The sequence below is a fragment of the Oryctolagus cuniculus genome, chromosome 11 (assembly GCF_964237555.1).
Source record: "Oryctolagus cuniculus chromosome 11, mOryCun1.1, whole genome shotgun sequence".
NCBI lineage: Eukaryota > Metazoa > Chordata > Mammalia > Lagomorpha > Leporidae > Oryctolagus > Oryctolagus cuniculus.
In genome coordinates this window covers 24,950,994-24,967,848 of record NC_091442.1, presented here as the reverse complement: position 1 = coordinate 24,967,848, position 16,855 = coordinate 24,950,994, and the positions used below count along the sequence as shown (strand labels likewise).

Sequence of the window (16,855 nt, the reverse complement as noted above, 5' to 3'; positions counted from 1 at the left end):
ACCTGCAGTGCCACATCCCATATGGGTGCTGGTCTGAGTGCCAGATGCTCCACTTCTGATCCAGCTCTCTGCTGTGGCCTGGGAAAGCAGTAGAAGATGGCCCAAGTCCTTGGGACCTTGCACCTGTGTGGGAGACCCAGAAGAAGCTCCTGGTCCCTGGCTTGGATCAGTGCCGCTCCGGCCACTGCAGCCATCTGGGGAGTGAACCAGCGCATAGAAGACCACCCCTCCCCCCCGCCTCTCTGTGACTCTGCCTTTCAAATAAATAAATAAATAAAAATTTTTTAAAGTTGCTAACCTCGAGATGGGGAGAGTCCAGTGCCATCACAGGGGTCCATGTAAGTGCAAGAGGGAGATGAGAAACGGCAGCAGGAGCCATACGTGGCTCGGCATGGCTGGTGGAGGAAGGGCCTGGGAGCCGAAGAACGCAGGCACAGCGGCTCCTCTGCCGCAGCCTCCAGAAACAGCGCAGCCCTGCCAGCGCCATCAAGGGCTCAGCCGGGGGAGACCCTGGTGGCGAGCTGGTCCCTGAGTCTGGGGTGTTGTCGCTGCAGCGACAGCAAACCGACCGGGCGCCCTTGAGAGTGTTCATCAAAGGGCAAACTTGGAGATTCTGCCCCCATAATCGTCACCGGGCTCTTCCGATCATACATTCCTGCGGCAGAAATTTATGCCGCGCCTCGTGTGTACAGGTACAGGGCTGAGCAGAACTGGGATGTCGGGAACATGGCCGCGTCCTGCACACACGATGATGAACGGTGCTGGCCACTGCTGGGCTGGGGATGAGCTGGTGAGGATCTGGAGGCTTTGTGCCCACTGGCTGTCACCCAAGTGTCCCCTGTGCTGAAGTGTCGAGGAAGAGGAAGCGTTCGTGTCAAGAGCAAACACTGAGCGTGACTTCAGTCAATATTTGCACCTCTGACCCCTGAGTCTGCCATTGGCCTTGGCCTTGGCCTTGGCGAGGGGCAGCAGGGCCTGATCTCAGCACCACGGACTGACCGAGGCCAGGGTGGCTGTGAGGGAGCACTGGCCAGGAGGCAGCTCTGGTCACCCGGGGAGGGCTCTGTGGTCCCTGTCAGCTCTGGGGCACATGTGGGGACCCAGCATAGGGTGGGCCTGGGCTCCGGGACTGGAATCCAGGCTGGTGTGGAGTTGGTGGGAGTCATAGAGGGCTACAGAGTTGGGGAAGGCACCAGGTGCGTCACACAGAGGAGTGGAGGGGCCTTCCCTGCAGCCCCCATCATCTCCACGTACATGTAGAGGTGCACACACATGTGCACACACATGCAGCGCCCCGATCCTAGGAGATGGCCCACTGGACACACAGGCACACATGCACCTAACACCCTACGCTCAGTTGACCAAACCCATACGTGCACACGTGCACGCACAACTCCCCACGTCGGTGTCAGTGGGGGTGTAACACCGTAAAGAAAGACGTCAGCCTCCCTGTGTGCCAAGGACTATGACTCAATGCACACGCGCCCATGAGCCTCTGCACACAGACTCCCACGTGTGCATACACAAACTCCTCACACACGCTGGATACCAGGGGTCCCCTATAGCCAAGGTGGCACCTGCAGTTTTGGTGTAGGAAGTGGTGAGGGGCTGAGTCCGTTGTGAGTGGGATGTGCTGGGGTGGGGGAGACTGGGATGTTTCACAGCAGGGACTGGGTCACTCACACTTTCTTTCCTCTTTGAGTGCCAGGGTCAGGGCTCAGTGTGTGGCTGGGAAAAAGGCTCAGTCAATGATAAAAGTGAAGGCTCATTGTGTGACCATGATCAGAGCTCAGTGTGTAGAGGAGATTAGGGCTTAGTGTGTGGCCAGGATCAGGGCTCAGTGTGTGACCAGGGTCAGGGCTCAGTGTGTGACTCCAGGACCAGGGCTCAGTGTATGGCCAGGATCAGGGCTTGGTGTGTGACCCTAGGATCAGGGCTCAGTGTGTGGCCAGGATCAGGGCTCAGTGGGTGACTCCAGGACCAGGGCTCAGTGTATGACTCCAGGACCAGGGCTCAGTGTATGGCCAGGATCAGGGCTCAGTGTGTGGCCAGGGTCAGGGCTCAGTCAGTGATAGGGATTGGAGCTCAGGGAACTTATGACTTCTCTTGAGAGGGCTGTGTGTCTGGGGGAGCCAAGCTTGAGGGATCAGCGCAGCCGTCCCGCCGCCTTTGGGGTCCCTGCTCCTCCGGGCCCTGGCCGGGCCTGGCAGGGGTGGTGAGAACCTCCTGAGAGCAGCCTGCCTTCCAGAGACCTCCTGGCCCCACTGCAGGGTCTCGCAGCCGTTGGCAGCCAGGCCTGGCGACGTGGCACATGAGATGACCCGGCTTGGCACGGGCCGTGTTTGCAGGGAAAACACCTGCGACCACAAGCAAACCTGCCCGTCCGGGGCCTTCTCCACAGCCCTGCGCACCGGGGAGCCTCATAAGGCAGCCTCCACCCCTGCACCAGGAGCAGAGGCGGGCAGGCCACCGGCGCAGGGTCCCCTGCTTCAGCGAGTGAAGGTAGGAGCGCGTGAAACGCCTCCATGGAGGGGCCTCAACTTCTCTGTCTGTTCAATGGGTCCACAGAGGGATCCCTCACCCCAGACTTTGCTGGGGCTCAGTCTGCCTGGCTGAGCAGGGGCTCCCTCTCCCTGGGTCAGGCTCGGTTCTGCCTACATAGGCTACGCTGGGCCAGGTGGGGCTGGGGGTTCCAGTGAGAGCTGGATGTTCAGGCTGCTCTTCCCCCCGCCAGGGTGAGACGTGGGCGGGAGCCACCCTGGGTCCTCCAGGGCTGGGTCTGGACAGCTGGACACCAGCCTGGGCGGTCACCCTGGGCGGGCTGCCTAGTGCCCAGAGCCTCAAGGTGGTGGGCCTGGGCTTTCGGCTTGAGACCCCCAGGAGTCGCCACCCACCTCCGACACAGCCTGGATCCCGCACCCTGCGCCAGGCTACTGCTGGGCCTCAGGCAAGGCTGTATGTCCTCTGACGAGGCAGGCAGGGGCCGCGGACAGTGGTGTCTGCAGGCCCGGCCGAGGCGGGGACCTCCCTCCGGGCTTGCGCCTTCCAGGCTGCTGTGGGCTCTTTTGGCCAGGCTCCCTGATGCTTGTCCCCTGACCCCAGCCCACAGATTCTGGGGGCAGCGGCCCGGGCAGCCATGACCAGCGCACGTGGGCTGGGCCTGCTGCTGCTGCTTCTGCTTCCCACCGTTGGCAAAGGCGGGCCCAGCACCGTGGTCAGGATCAACCAGGCGGCGCTGAGCTACGGTAAGGGACGCCAGCGAGCGCCTGCAACTGTGTGTCTATATGTGGGTTTAGAATTTCTTGGCCACACGTGCCTGTCAGGAGGGGTATCTGCCCATGGCATGTACCTGACATGTGTACGTGTGTGGTGTCTGTGTGCACGCGTGTGCTGCCATGACCAGCTCAGTGCCCTGCTGAGGGCACAGGGAGAGAGCCAGCGCCTCCCGGGGTCCCTGTGGCCGACGATTCTGCCCCACACCTCTGCTGCTACAACCTTCTAGGTCCTGCTCCATCCCTGGGGAAGGGACAGTGAGGAAACCGAGCCAGGGAGGGACAGAGGCCGCCACGGGCCAGAGCCCCAGCACGGAACTCTGCACGACCCCTCCCCGCCCCCGCTGCATCCTGGGGAGCTGGGGGTAGAGCTGGACCGGGTGTGAGAAATCAAGAAATCGGAAGCTGTTTCCCTAAGGTCAGGCGAGGGACCCTGGCCACACAGGCAGAGCCGGCCCGGAGGCAGGGAGGCCAGGCGGCGACTCCGGGCAGCATGAGGGTGCACTTCCCCAGATGGCAGGCAGATCTGGCAGGCAGGCGGGCCTGAAGGGGGTCAGTGACCCGTGTGGGAGCCTGCGGCCCTGCAGCAGGGATGGGAGCCGCCAGCAGATCAGCGGCTCCAAGGCAGGGCGGGGCGGTGTCTTTCATGTCCACATCCCCACCCCGCACACCCCCGAGTTCCAGCCCTGTGCTGGGGAGCACAGGAGATGGAGTCCGAGGCCACGGCGTGAGTCTCCGCTCAGCGGCCGATGGCCAGGCTGGAGAGGGGTCCTGGGAGCATGGAGACCACCATCATTATGCCCCAGCCTGGGAAACTGAGGTCCAGGGACTGCCTAACATCCCACTCCGGGGCCTCTTGGCTCCCTCGTGGCACCATGGCCCCTCATTTTAATTCTGCCTCCGCAGCCCAGCAGCACAGGGGGTGGGGTGGTCTTTGGAAGCCAGGATCCTCCCCTGTGCAGGGCCAACTTCCCCCACCAGGTGTCCTCACCTCCCTGTGAAATGGGCGCAACCGTGGTAAAAGCCCAGAACAGTGCCCGACAGGAGAGGGGCACTGTGTGGTGACAGCCGCCGCGGCAGCATGGTGAGAGCCGGCACTCACCGAGGGCTCTTTAGCTCCAGAGGTGTGGCAACAGTGGTGGCAGTCACCGCAGATGCGTACATGGGGAAACCGAGGCACGGCGCAGCCGCACAGGCAGCGATGCAGAAACAGACACCGCTGGGGGTGGGGGCGTCTCCGCAGTGGAGCAGCCCCCTGGGGAACGCACCCTCTGTTGGGGTCTGTCAGGGGGACGCGTCGGAGTCTGGCAAGAGGATTATTGCTGTGTTTTCTTAAATGTTTGTTCATTTGAAAGGCAGAGTGACAGAGGGAGAAGGAGAGAGAGAGATGGAGAGAGAAAGAGAGAGAGAGAGAATGGAGAGAGTCAGAGATCTCCCATTTGCTGGTTCACTCCCCAAATGGCCCCAGCAGCTGGCGGTGGGCCAGGCCAAAGCCAGGAGCCTGGAACTCCATGCGGGTCTCCCACGTGGGTGCAGGGGCCCAGGCACCTGCGCCATCTTCTGCTGCCTTCCCAGAAGCATCAGCAGGGAGCTGGATCAGAAGCAGAGCAGCCGGGACTCGAACCGGCGCTCTGAGACAAGATGCTGGCGTGGCTGGCGGTGGCTTACCCCACTGCACCCCAATGCCAGCTCTAGGCTCATTGTTTTTGGGGTGAACAGGCAGCAGAACAGGAGAGGGAGGGCGTGGCCTGCAGAGGGCCTGGCCCTGCTCACACGGCTCCCTCTGTGCCTGGGCCCCTTCCGGTCTCCGAGTCCCCTCCTCCGCAGGGTGGATGGAAGGTGCTGGAAGGTGTCGTGTAGCTCCGGTGGGGCCTGACCTTGCTCCGCCCTGGCCCCGCAGTGTCGGACGTCGGGAAGGCCACTCTCCAGCAAGCCCTGCGGGTCACTGTCCCTCCTCTCTTGGACCTGGACGAGAGCGGCGAGGTGCTGCGGGCCACCAGGTGAGTGCTCTCACCGGGGAGTGCACCTGTGCACCGGGTGCCCGCGGGCTGCAGCTCTCATGTGCTGGGGAGACCGGAGGCCTCGGCTTTAGTGAGTTCTGTCCTCAGGGCTGAGACCCCAGCCCAGGGCGCACAGGATCTGCCTCCAAAGGCTGCACACCTCCTCCACACCCCAGCCCCTAGACCCACAGGGAGTGGGGGCACCCCAGGCTTAGACACCTCTGGTGGCCGGGCTGCTTGTCCCCACCCACATCTCTAGGGCCCTAAGAGATGTTGTGTCTGTGCGGGTATAGACACAGATGGTGGCGATGACCTCAGCACACACAGGTCACCAAACCAGCGGCTTGGGAGCTCGGGTGTGAAACTGAAACTGGACTAGGCGTGGCTACGGATGGCAGGGAACTGGGAAGCCAGCGACACCGGGCCACTGAGACCCTGCCCGGCATGTGGCCTGGCCACATAGCCGATCCACGTGTGTGGGTGTGGGACAGCTCCATCTGTCCTGAGAAGGGGCAGAGGACCACAGCTCAAGGCTGACAGTGGGCAGCTCGCGCACAGGGCTTCCGTGTGACCTGTGAGCCTTACGCCACCGTGCCGTGTTGGGTGCGCTCCCCTCAACTGCTCTGCAGGATCACCCCTCTCCTTCGCAAAATGGTTCCGGTCTTCAGAAAGTCCTCCTTTGTCACACCCACGTGAGGGCGTGGCTCGGTGTGCCCGCCCCAGAGGTGAGCCCACGGCTTCACTGGGGCCCCCCTGTCGCCTCAATTCCCACCCTGCAGGATCCAGCTCCTGAGGGTTCGCGTGTCCAGCCTGCACCTGCGGCTCCTCGCTGAGCTGGGGCTGCACTTGTCAGCAGCAGCCAACTTCACTTTCCAGGTCCTCCGGTGAGTCTCCCGGGGGCGGGGGAGGAGGTTGGCGAGGGGGCTTCGAATGGGAGCGACTCTGAGAGCCTGGCTCAGAGCGCGAGAACAGCACGCTCAGACAAACCATGCGCCTGATGCACAGGGAAGATCCTGATGGCCACATTCAATGAGCACCTACTGTGTGCACTGCACTGTGAATGCGAGGGCGGGGGCTCCGGGGGAGAAGACTGAGAGGAAAGGGCTTGGCAACTCGCCCAGGCTCCCACCCAGGCCTCTCTCCCACCCTGAGGGCGGGGGCCTGCGTGAGTCTCCGAGAACCGAGACCCTGCTTGGTGTCCTGCAGCTGGGCAAAGCTGCTTCACCCTGCAACCCTCAGTGCTGATATCTCTGAAATGGGATGGCACGTTTCGGCGGGGGGGGTGTGTGTGTGGAGATGGATTCATGGCCCTCCCGTTCGAAGCACAATGCACACAGTCGGTGCTCATTAACTGCAGCCATCAGAATTAGTCCTGTGGCTCAGGCACACTGTGGTGCTGCATTTTATTGCCACACCGTGAGCTGGGCTTTCAGAAGAGTCGCTTACCAACCCCTCTCGGCGACACTGCGGTTTGACGACTGTTTATCATGGCCGGGCTCTAGGCTCTGGGCCGGGTGTCAACGTCTCGGAAACTCAGCACGGCCCTTCGAATAGCCACTCTCTCTCTCTCTCTCTCTCTCTCTCTCTCTCTCTCTCTTTTTTTTTTAAAGATTTATTCATTTACTTGAAAGTCAGAATTACAGAGAGAGAGAGAGAGAGAGAGAATCTTTGATCTGCTGGTTCGTTCCCCCAGTGGCTACAACAGCAGGAGCCTCGTCTGGGTCTCCCACGTGGGTGCAGGGGCCCGAGCACTTGGGCCATCTTCTGCTGTCCCAGCCCGTCAGCTGGGAGCTGGCATCCGTATGGGATGCCGGTGTCGCAGGTGGTAACCGCCGCACCACAGCGCTGGCCCCAGGACCTCCAATCTTGTGTCCATTTTGCAGAAGAGGAGCTGAGGCTCAGCAGGGTGAATGACCGAGCTCACGCCCACGTGCCGAGTGTCCATGCCTGGGTAGATCCCAGGGCCCCCGGCCCCCAGGCAGGGCCGTCTCACTCTGGTGGTGGCGAGCTGGCGTCAGGGCAGCAGGCCCGGACCAGGGGAGTTTTGGAGTTCCTTGTCGGCTGGGGTGGGTGCCACTGGGTGGTGCCACTGGGCTCAGGCCTGGCCTCCCCGCAGGGTCACAGAGCCCCTGGAGCTGACACTGCCCGTGGTCCTGCAGGCTGATGCCCGCGTGGCCCAGGGCTCCATCGGGACCCCCGTGGTCAGCGTCTCGGCCTGCTCCTCTCTCTTCGGCACTGCCACCACGCCTGGTGACAAAAACAGGTGGGTGCCTGGTGAGTGCTGGGCGCCACGGTCCCAGGTGGGCCAGGGCTGCTGATTCTTCCTCGGGTTCCCCCCGCCCCTGCAGCACTGAGCCCACGAAAGACCCCCATTGTGAAGCCTGTTTTATGGTTGAGGTCATCAAGGCTCAGAGAGGCGCAGTGTGTCTGTGTGGCACGTGCCACTCGGCAGTGCTACTCACTGTCGGCATCCTCTCCGGCAGGACATGGGCGGATGGGACAGGCTGTTAGGGACCTGGGAGGGCTGCCTCTCCCGGCAGAGATGGGGAGCCAGGAGCCCCAGGAGCGGCGGGAGCCCGCCGAGCTCTCCTGGCGAGTCGGGCGGCTGCCCACGGCTGCATTGGCAAGCAGCAGCTCCCACCTCCAGAGCACCTGCTGTGTGCTGCACCCCATTCTGGGCCCTTGAGGCAGCTCTCCTGGCCTAACCCTAACCTGAGTCCTACAGGTGGGTGAACCCCTGCCCCCCCCCATTTTACAGGAGAACAAAAGGGGCCACAAAGCAGGGAAGAGACTTGCCTAAGGCCACGCAGCCGGCACGCGGTGTCACCAAATTCTGACTCGTGCAGCCTGACGCCCCCACCTGCCCCTGTGTGCCTGGGGAGTGGCTGAGTGTTCTGGAGACTTCCCAGAAGGCAATGTGTGCACAAGGGCTGTGTGCACACGAATCTGTTCATGCTGGGCCCTGCGGTCGGGCTGCAGAAGCCAGGGGTGGGTGGCCGTAAAGACCCCGATGCCATTCCACTGCCTCCTGGAGAGGCCGTGTGGTGGGCTCGGACTTCGCTTCACATTCCCACAAGCCGAGGAGGTGTAGGTCCTGTGGCCCTCTCTCACTGTTCCAAGGGAAAACCGTACTGCAGGTAGGCGGGGCTACGCAGCAGAGGGTAGCAGCCACCAGGGAGCAGACACCAGGGTGCTAGCACCTGCACCTGCGCCTGTACCCCTTGCTCCTCTCAGAGCGGCCCCGAAGCCAGCCCAGGGAGATATCCTCCGCCTCCGCCCCAGGCCCAGCCTCGCTTTCCCGGCCACTTCCCAAGCCTGACTCAGATGACCCTGCCCTTTGAGACCCGGTTCCCCTTCCGTGGGGACGGGTACGTGGACGGTGTCTGGCGCAGGCAGCGCGTGGAAGGGCCTCCCTGGTCTTCCTCCACAGACCTGGGCTGTGCTGAGACAGGGTACCTGCTGCGCACGCCCGGAGTTCAGACCCCTCCCTGTGTCTCCTGCAGCCCCAGCCCTGCGCTGTTGGCCCGCGTGCAGACGCACATCCAAGCCGCGATGAACAGCAAGGTAAGAGTCGTGGGGAGGAGCTGTTTCACTTCTTGTCCCTGTGGTCCTCCCTGTCCCCATCCACCACCTTCTGCCCAGGAGAGGCCGTGGGCAGTGCTGTGGGAAGGCAGACCAGGCTGTCTCCTCTTGGTGGCCTTGCCTGGACAGGCCATGAGTGCCGGCCTTGTGGTCTCTCTTATGCGCTTGCGGGCCCACTCCGCCCTCGACCGACCTTGGGCTGCTGCTCCTGGTACTCAGGGCCCAGGAAGGCCCCAAAGATGCCCCCTGGGTGGTGGAGGGAGGAGAGGCTCCTGGGCTTGGTGTGAGGGCTGTGGGAGACTCCAGACAGCAGTCCCGCCCCCACCTCCTCCCCTGTCTCCGGCAGCTGTGTCTCAGGGTCTCCAACCTGGTGCAGGACCTCAACGTGCACCTGGGCACTTTGATTGGTAAGACTTGGGGCCCCTGGGACCCCTTCTTGGGTCCCCGACTCTGGATCAGAAGCTGGGCTGATCTGACGCCAGGAGCCAGGCACTTCTTCTGGGTCTCTCACATGGGTGCAGGGACCCAAGGGCTTGGGGCCATCTTCTACTGCTTTCCCAGGCCATAGCAGGGAGCTGGATTGGAAGAGGAGCAGCTGGGACATGAGCTGGCGCCTGTATGGGATGCTGGTGCCACAGGCAGAGGCTTAGCCACTACACCACAGCGCCAGCCCCTGTATTTATATATTTTATGCACTACATGTTGATATATAAAATATTAACTATAAATTTATATATTCTATGTACAAATAAGCCCAACTGTACATCACATGTAAATAATAGATATTTGATAGTAAGTATATGAATGGTCTAAATAGATACATGGAATAGGAACTCACACACACGTACACACGCACATAAACACTGCAGCCTGGGTTAGACAGAGCCTTCAGGGGAGGGGCTGTGGCCAGGAGTTGAATGTTCCCAAAAGCTGGAGCTGAGCCTTTTCCCACCGCGCCTTCCAGCTGCGTCCAGAGGTGGGGTTGGCAGGGGCGTCCTGCCCTCTGCGATACTCTGAGCCCCGGGCCTCCTGGCAGAGTCGGGCCCTTCGCCGTGCCTCCCCGAAAGCTGCCCTGGGCATCTGTAAGGAGATCGGCCTTCCACGCCGTGTGTGGCAGGAGCTCCCGCAGAGGGCAGGGTGGCCAGGTGGGCGGCGCTGTCTGGGAGTCAGGCTGAGCAGCTGTCCTGGGCCAGACTGGCTGTCGCCCCGGTGTGTGCTGTGCAGGTGCACGTGGGGCTGAAAGCGCCCGCCGAGCGCCGCCGTGAGCCGGCTGTGACGCTGTGAGTCCGCTCTCAGCACCTGGACACAGGGCAGCGCTGTGTTTGCTGCCGTGGTTCCTTCTTGCCTCTGAGCCCTTCCCCTTCCCCTCCCCTGGAGCCACTCGTCTCTTGCTGATTGGGAAGGCGGAAGCCATTCCTGTTAGCGCTGTGTCTAACCAAGCAGGCTACAGGCTATGAGTAGCCAGGGTGGGCCGTGTGGCGTGCACACTGTGCTACTGAGACGCGCTCGCTCAGGGGCCTGGCCCTGCCCTTTTGGTCCCTGGCTCCGGCCAGCAAGGGTGCCGGAGAGCTGAGTGTTCAGGACGGATGAGGCGCTGGTGCACAGTGCTAACTCTGCGGCTGTTTCTTCCCTGCTGTGACGTCACGGAGGTCTCACCCCCGTGGGTCCCGAGTCCCAGATCCGCTACGCCATGGTCAGCGCGCCCACCATCACCAGCGACGACATCTCCTTGGACATAGGTGTAAGCTGGAGCCCTGGGTGTCCTGGGGGATTCCTAAAGAGGCAGGGGGCGGGGTGGGGGGAGAGATGGGGGCGTGGCACAAGGCTCCCCCCTCCTGTGCCTGGCATAGGCTGCTCTGTTCCTGCTGGGCACGCCCATTGTCCTGCCCGAGAACACCACCCCCTTTGCATTGCCGCGGCACGGGGGTGCCCGGGACGCCATGGCCACCGTGGGCCTCTCCCAGCACCTGTTCGACTCTGCCCTCCTGCTGCTGCAGAAGGCTGGCGCCCTCAACCTGGATGTCACTGGGCAGCTGGTGAGGGCCAGGCCTGCTCCCCAGGGCGGGTGGGGTGGCCGCGGGTGGGGCTGGTGTCGGGAGACCCGTCCAGGGCCAGCCTGTGGGAGTTTGGGGCCTCAGGCCGGCTGTGGAAGGCCTACATGGAGCCCCTCGGGGAGGGCCGTGGGCCTGAGGGCCGGCGGCCCTGACACCGACTGATCGCTGCGTGTGGCTGGTTTCAGAACTCAGCTGACAACCCGCTGAACACATCTGTGCTGGGCCAGCTCATCCCCGAGGTCAGTGCCGTCTCCAGTGGTTCCAGGGACTGGCGGGGTGGGGCCGGGGAGAGGGCTCCCCTGGGCTGGGGGGGCTCTGCGGCTCATGTCCATCCCCAGAGGGCTTCACTCCAGGCCCTGCTCCCCGTGCAGCCCAGGCACGCGGCCCGCTTCCCTCTCCCTCTGCCTTGGCCCAGGCAGTGCCGTCTGCAGGGGGTGGCTTTCTCCTTCCTTCCCTTTATCTGTCTTCAAGACCAAGCCCGCGACCCCCTCCCCGGGGAGGTCCGAACCCTCTGTCCAATCCAGGGGCCTGGGTTGACTCACCTCCACGTCCCAGTCACGGCCAAGGGGATGGTGACCTGGTCGACATTTGGGGAGCCCCCAGCCTCTGCCTCCCTCGCCCCCCCTGCTTCCCAGGTGGCCCACCAGTTCCCAGAGCCCATGCCCCTGGTGCTCAAGGTGCAGCTGGGTGCCACGCCTGTGGTCACGCTGCACACCAACAACGCCACGCTGCGGCTGCAGCCCTTGGTTGAGGTCCTGGCCACGGCCTCCAACTCAGCTTTCCAGTCCCTCTTCTCCCTGGACGTGGTGAGCGAGCGGGCTGGGGTGGGGCGGGCTGGCTGGGAGGGCAGTGGGCGGCTCAAGGAGCACCCGCCCCTGCTGTGCTCCCCTCCCTTGCTCTGCTCTGTCCACGCTGGTCTCCCTGCTGCCCTTTGAACAGGTCATGCCGTACGTGCCACAGGACCTTTGCGCTTGCCCGCCCCTCTGCGTGAGGTTCTCTTCCCCTGCCTTTGCCATGGTGGCTCCTTCCCATCTTTCAAGTCTCAGCTGAGCTGTGGCAGCCACAGTGGGCCGCCTCCAGCCTTCTCCAAGCCACCACCCTGCCTTCACGGCACCATCACTCTTGTCTGGTTACTTGGGCTGTCGTTTGCCTCTCCGCAGGCCTGGGCTGGGTGTCAGAGCCAGGGCCATGCTGTTTGCAGTACGCAGTGCACAGTGCAGGCTGTACCGTGGCAAGTGCGCCACCGACACCTGCACCTGCTGAGCGGGGGATGGGTGGGAAGCCCCCGCGGGGTGCTGCTCCCTCTGACCCTACTCTCCCCGTGCTCCCCAGGTAGTGAACCTGAGCCTCCAGCTGTCCGTGTCCAAGGTGAAGCTCCAGGGGACCACGTCCGTGCTGGGGTAAGCAAGGCCTCAACGTGTTCCTCTTCGCTGTGGATTCGCAGGCAGGGGGCTCACAGGCCAAGGCAGCTGGGGAGACGGTACGGGCTGGGGAGGTTCTCGGCCCCCTCTGGAAGCTTCCTGCTCCTCTTTCAGGGACGTCCAGGTCACTGTGGCCTCCTCCAACGTGGGCTCCATCGATGTGAGTGGGGGTGGGCGGCCTGGATCGGGGGAGGGGTGTGTGTGCACCTGTGCCCGCATGTGCTGTTGGCTATCACAGTCTGGCTGGCTGCTGCTCGGTGGGCCGGGAGCCCGCCTGCCTGCACGCCACCAGGGGACCAGTGGCATGCAGCCCAGCCCACAGCCCAGGAGTCCATGGCCAGATGGGCCACACACTGTCTCGGGAAGTGGCTGGGCCCTTGGCCCCCGCGCATCCCTGTGTCCTTGGGCCTGTCACTCAATCCATGGGAGCCCCTCCCTCTGCCCTGCTGTCAGTCTGTCTGTCCGTCATTCATCTGGTACCAGGCAGTCTGCCACACAGCCTGCTATTGGCCACCCTGTGCACAGGAGTCAGCCAACCAGTGCTCGTCCCCCAGCCTCCCCTAGGGCTCAGCCAGCCCCTGCAGTTAGCTGGGCTCCCCTGGAACTCAGGGCCTGGGTAGTGTGCCCTCTTCCACTCGTGGGTCTCTGCCACCCACCCATCCCTCTGTCTGTCTGTCCGTCTGTGCACATGCCTAACTGCCAGTCTCTCCCGCATCTCCCGGGCTCCACGGCTGCAGCCGGTTCAAGTGCACTCGCTCATGGGCACGGTGTTTGAGAAGCCTCTGCTGGACCACCTCAACGGTGAGCCCTCCCCTCGGCCCCAGCGGGCCCCCTCCCCACCCGCATCTTCTCCAAGCTCCGCCCTGGCCCCTGTGGGCATCTGGGCACACATGTGTGCACACTGCATGGCAGCTGTGTGATCTTCGCTCGGGGCCCTGTCTCAGCCTCAGCTTTCCCTTCTGTAAGATGGGAGTAGTAACAATGGCGCCCACCTCTCCCGGGTGAGGGAGGGCTCAGGGCCACGACGCTCATGAGGACTTGCAGCTGAACTTGATCTCTCCTCTCCCTCTGCAGCTCTCTTGGGCATGGGCATTGCCCTCCCCAGTGTGGTCAACCTCTGCTACAGCAACCCTGAGGTCTTTGTCCACGAGGTGAGAGCCTTTGCGTGCGGCCAGAGGGGCTTCTGCTGCCCTTGGCGAGAGGCTGGCTCGGGGGGGGGGGATGGGGAGCGCCTGTGTCCTCCTCCCTGCTGGGGTACACAGTGGGTCCTGGGATCTGCCAGGCCTGAGGGGGGCGCCCTGCTCCTGCCAAGACCATGCTGTGAGTCCTTCACTGCACTGAGATGGAAAGTTCCAGACACCAAGAGACTGGTGCTCATGTGAGAGTGTCACTAGCCCTCAGCAGACGCCACAGCAGGCACACACAGGGGACTCTGGCCTTCAGGTGGTCCATGATCCCGTGCCCTGGGATGGGCCACCCAGCCCCGTGAGGAGGAGCAGCGGGTACCTGGCAGGGCCAAGGAGAAATCGCCCCAAGGCTCTGCGTGGCCAGCGCCTGCCCCACTGTGGCCCCTGGGTCAGAAGTCAGAGACCCCCAGAGCCGCAGTGCTCCATGGGGCTTTGCCCAGGGCTGGGGATCTGCTCTGTTCAAAGCCACGGCCTGTGACCGGCTCAGCGGTTGCGGCCATGTGGAAGGGGGCTGGCTGCAGACAGGGAGCTGGGCTTCGGGGGCTCTACGTGTACTTCGCAGCTGTGGCTGATGGGCTGGGCGCCTCAAGGCAGGGCTGGCTCAGGCTGGTCCCCTGCTGGGCTTGGCGAGTGGTAGAGGCTAGGTGAAGATTGGTTGGGTGACTAGGGGAAGGAAGGATGGAGAGCTGTCTTCCAGAATGGAGGGAGGGGCCCTGGGGAGGCCTGGGCTGCAGACGGCATGCGCGGGTTCTGGGCTCCCGGGCACTTGGCAGCAGTGGCCCTGACCGTGGCTGGAGCTCGCCGCAGCCTCACCCGGCGCGGCTGCTGTCGCCACACCCAAGTGACAGAGCAGGGCGCTGGGGGCCAGACAGGCCGAGGACTCTGCTGAGGGTGCACGGCTAGCTCACGGGGGCCGGGGCCCTGCTCACCCGCACGAGGCCTCTCACCCAGCCTGTGGTCTCCTTTGCTCTGCAGGGCTACGTGGTGATATCCAGTGGACTCCTCTACCAGCACTGAACCTGACCGCTGGGAGGGCCGAGGGCGGCCGGGTCACTGCTTAGGGGAACCTCTGACTAACCTCAGGCCACTGGGGAAACTGAGGCAGGGCCAGAGTGCTCTTAGTGCCTGCATCCCTTTCTCCTGCCCCTTCCTCTGTCCTGTGGGCTGTGCAGCCCCGTCCCCTCCTGTCCCCTCCTGCATTAAACACCTTCTCTTGAGCTGCACCTGCCGGCCAGGCCCCCACAGTCTTTGCATACCTGAGGCTGCTTCCCTACCTGCAGCTCCTGGGTCGTGTCAGTCGCCAGGCCAGCAACACTGCCCGGAGAGGAGGAAGACCGGAACTCGCCTCTGTTGGCTACAGATCGGAGGCCTCTTGCTGCCTCGCCTGGGGACCTCGTCTTTGGGAAGAGGACCCTGGCAAGCAGCCCGGACAGGCTGGTGCTGGTGCTGCAGGCACCACGCCCTCTGTCCACACTGTCCCTGGCCAGTGTTGTGCCCATCTTGTTCCGAGGACCTCGTAAGACCCCTGTAAGCCAGACAGGCAGAGTCCAGAGTTCCATTTCAGAGATGTGGAGATGGAGGTCCAGTGAGAAGGGGACTGTCCCCAGAGTCCCTCCGCTGAAGGGTGGGCAGGGCCGCGGGCTGGCGACTTTCCTGGAACCCAGCCCTGGGGCGTCCTGTTCCCTCTGCCTTCCGCCAGCACTGCCACCTAGACTCTCCCTGGGTCACAGCCCTCAGGTGGAGTGGAGTGTACCACATCTCTAGGTGGCGTCTCCATCGCTGGTGCCCGCTGGTCTCACTGAGCACGTCTGACCCTGCTCCTTCAGAGCGCTTGCCAAGCCAGTGGCGCACACAAGACCACGTGGCCTGGGGCCGAGCCAGGGGTGCAAACACAGGCCAGCCAGAGCCGGGGTCTTCTCCCCTGCCCAGCTGCCCGCTTAGCCGGGGTCGGCTTCCTCCCCGCCCAGATGCCCAGGGCTCAGGGTCTGCTTGTCTTGCCTCTGGAAAGTGCCCAAGCAGCCCCGTCAGCAGGCGCATCCTTGGTATAGGGCGACACTGGCTGCTCTCCCTGCAAGGGTCACAGGTTCATCCCTCCAGGCACAAGTGGGACAGGCAGAGGGTGCTGGACCAAGCCCAGAGTCTCGAGGAGGCTGGGGGCAGTGCTGGGAGAGTGGAAAGGGGCAGGCCATGACATCCAACTCACGGTTTGCTCAGGACAGTGGGGCTTTTATTTCTTTGCTTGCTTAGTTGATGACGGCATCGATCCTGCATTTACTTGGGCTCGCTCAGTTCTAGGCCAGGTGGTCTGCATGGTGGGAGACATGAAACGTGTAAGCGATGGAGGAAGTAAACATACAGAAAGATCAGGGGCGCAGTGTAGGATCCATCATTAATCAGTCTTTGCAGGGAGCTAGCCACGCACGGTTCCATCCATCCCTCTACCAGCCCCTCCGTCCATGCACCCACCCATACACTTGTCTATCCACCCACCCATCCGTCCATCCACCCACTTATCCACCCATCACCCACCCATCCATCACCCAGCCAGCCACCTCCATTCATCCATTAATCCACCCACCCATCCACCCACCCAGCCAGCCAGTCACCTGTCAGCTCACACAGCCACCCACACATCTTGTCCATCCGTCTGTCCTGGTCCACTTTCTGCTGGCCCAAGACTGGGTCGTCTGTAAATACAAGAGGTTTATTCAGCTCACGGTGCTAGGCAGTTGCTGGGCCTCAGGCGCGGGCCTCGTGCCACTCTGTGCGTGGCAGAATCGTGGGAGCTCGTGTGGAGCAAATGGGGTGAAGGAGCTGATCCACTTGTAACAGCTTGCTCTTGAGTGACTAGCCCAGTCCTGCGAGAGCAACAACTCACTCAATCCATCTGTGGCGGGACTCGAACACATCCCATATCTCCAACCTCCCAATACTGTCCCACTGTGGAATAAAGCCTCAGCATGAAGTTGAGTGGAGCCAAACTATAGCACCATCTGTCTGTCCATCCACTTATCCAACCACCCATCCATCCGTCCGTCCGCCCATCTATCCATCTGCCCATCCATCCACTTATCTGATCATCCATCCACCCATCCATCCATATGTCCATCCATCCTTCTGTCCGTCCGTCCATCCATTCATCCACTTATCCAACCATCCATCCACCCATCCATCCATACGTCCATCCATCCATCCATATGTCCGTCCATCTGTCTGTCCTTCCATCCGTCAGTCTATGCTTTATGTCCAATCCCTCTATCCCTACCTCCATCCATCCATTTATTCAATTACTTTTTCCATCCTGCCAGACCTTGCCCACAATGTGCCTAATTCTATTCT

The 16,855-nt window shown here is 62.7% G+C and overlaps 1 protein-coding gene across 1 annotated transcript; it reads left to right on the top strand.

Annotated features, from left to right (window-relative positions):
- Positions 1-3,107: 3,107 nt before the first annotated feature.
- On the top strand, positions 3,108-14,533 carry BPIFB2 (BPI fold containing family B member 2). The gene is made up of 15 exons (XM_008256114.3): positions 3,108-3,245; positions 5,173-5,272; positions 6,052-6,156; positions 7,389-7,535; positions 8,776-8,836; positions 9,201-9,261; positions 10,504-10,595; positions 10,705-10,890; positions 11,094-11,147; positions 11,544-11,714; positions 12,241-12,308; positions 12,444-12,489; positions 13,067-13,130; positions 13,404-13,480; positions 14,492-14,533. Exons 1-15 carry the CDS (start codon positions 3,137-3,139, stop codon positions 14,531-14,533), a joined length of 1,383 nt encoding a protein of 460 aa, XP_008254336.3. The 5' UTR covers positions 3,108-3,136.
- Positions 14,534-16,855: the final 2,322 nt, after the last annotated feature.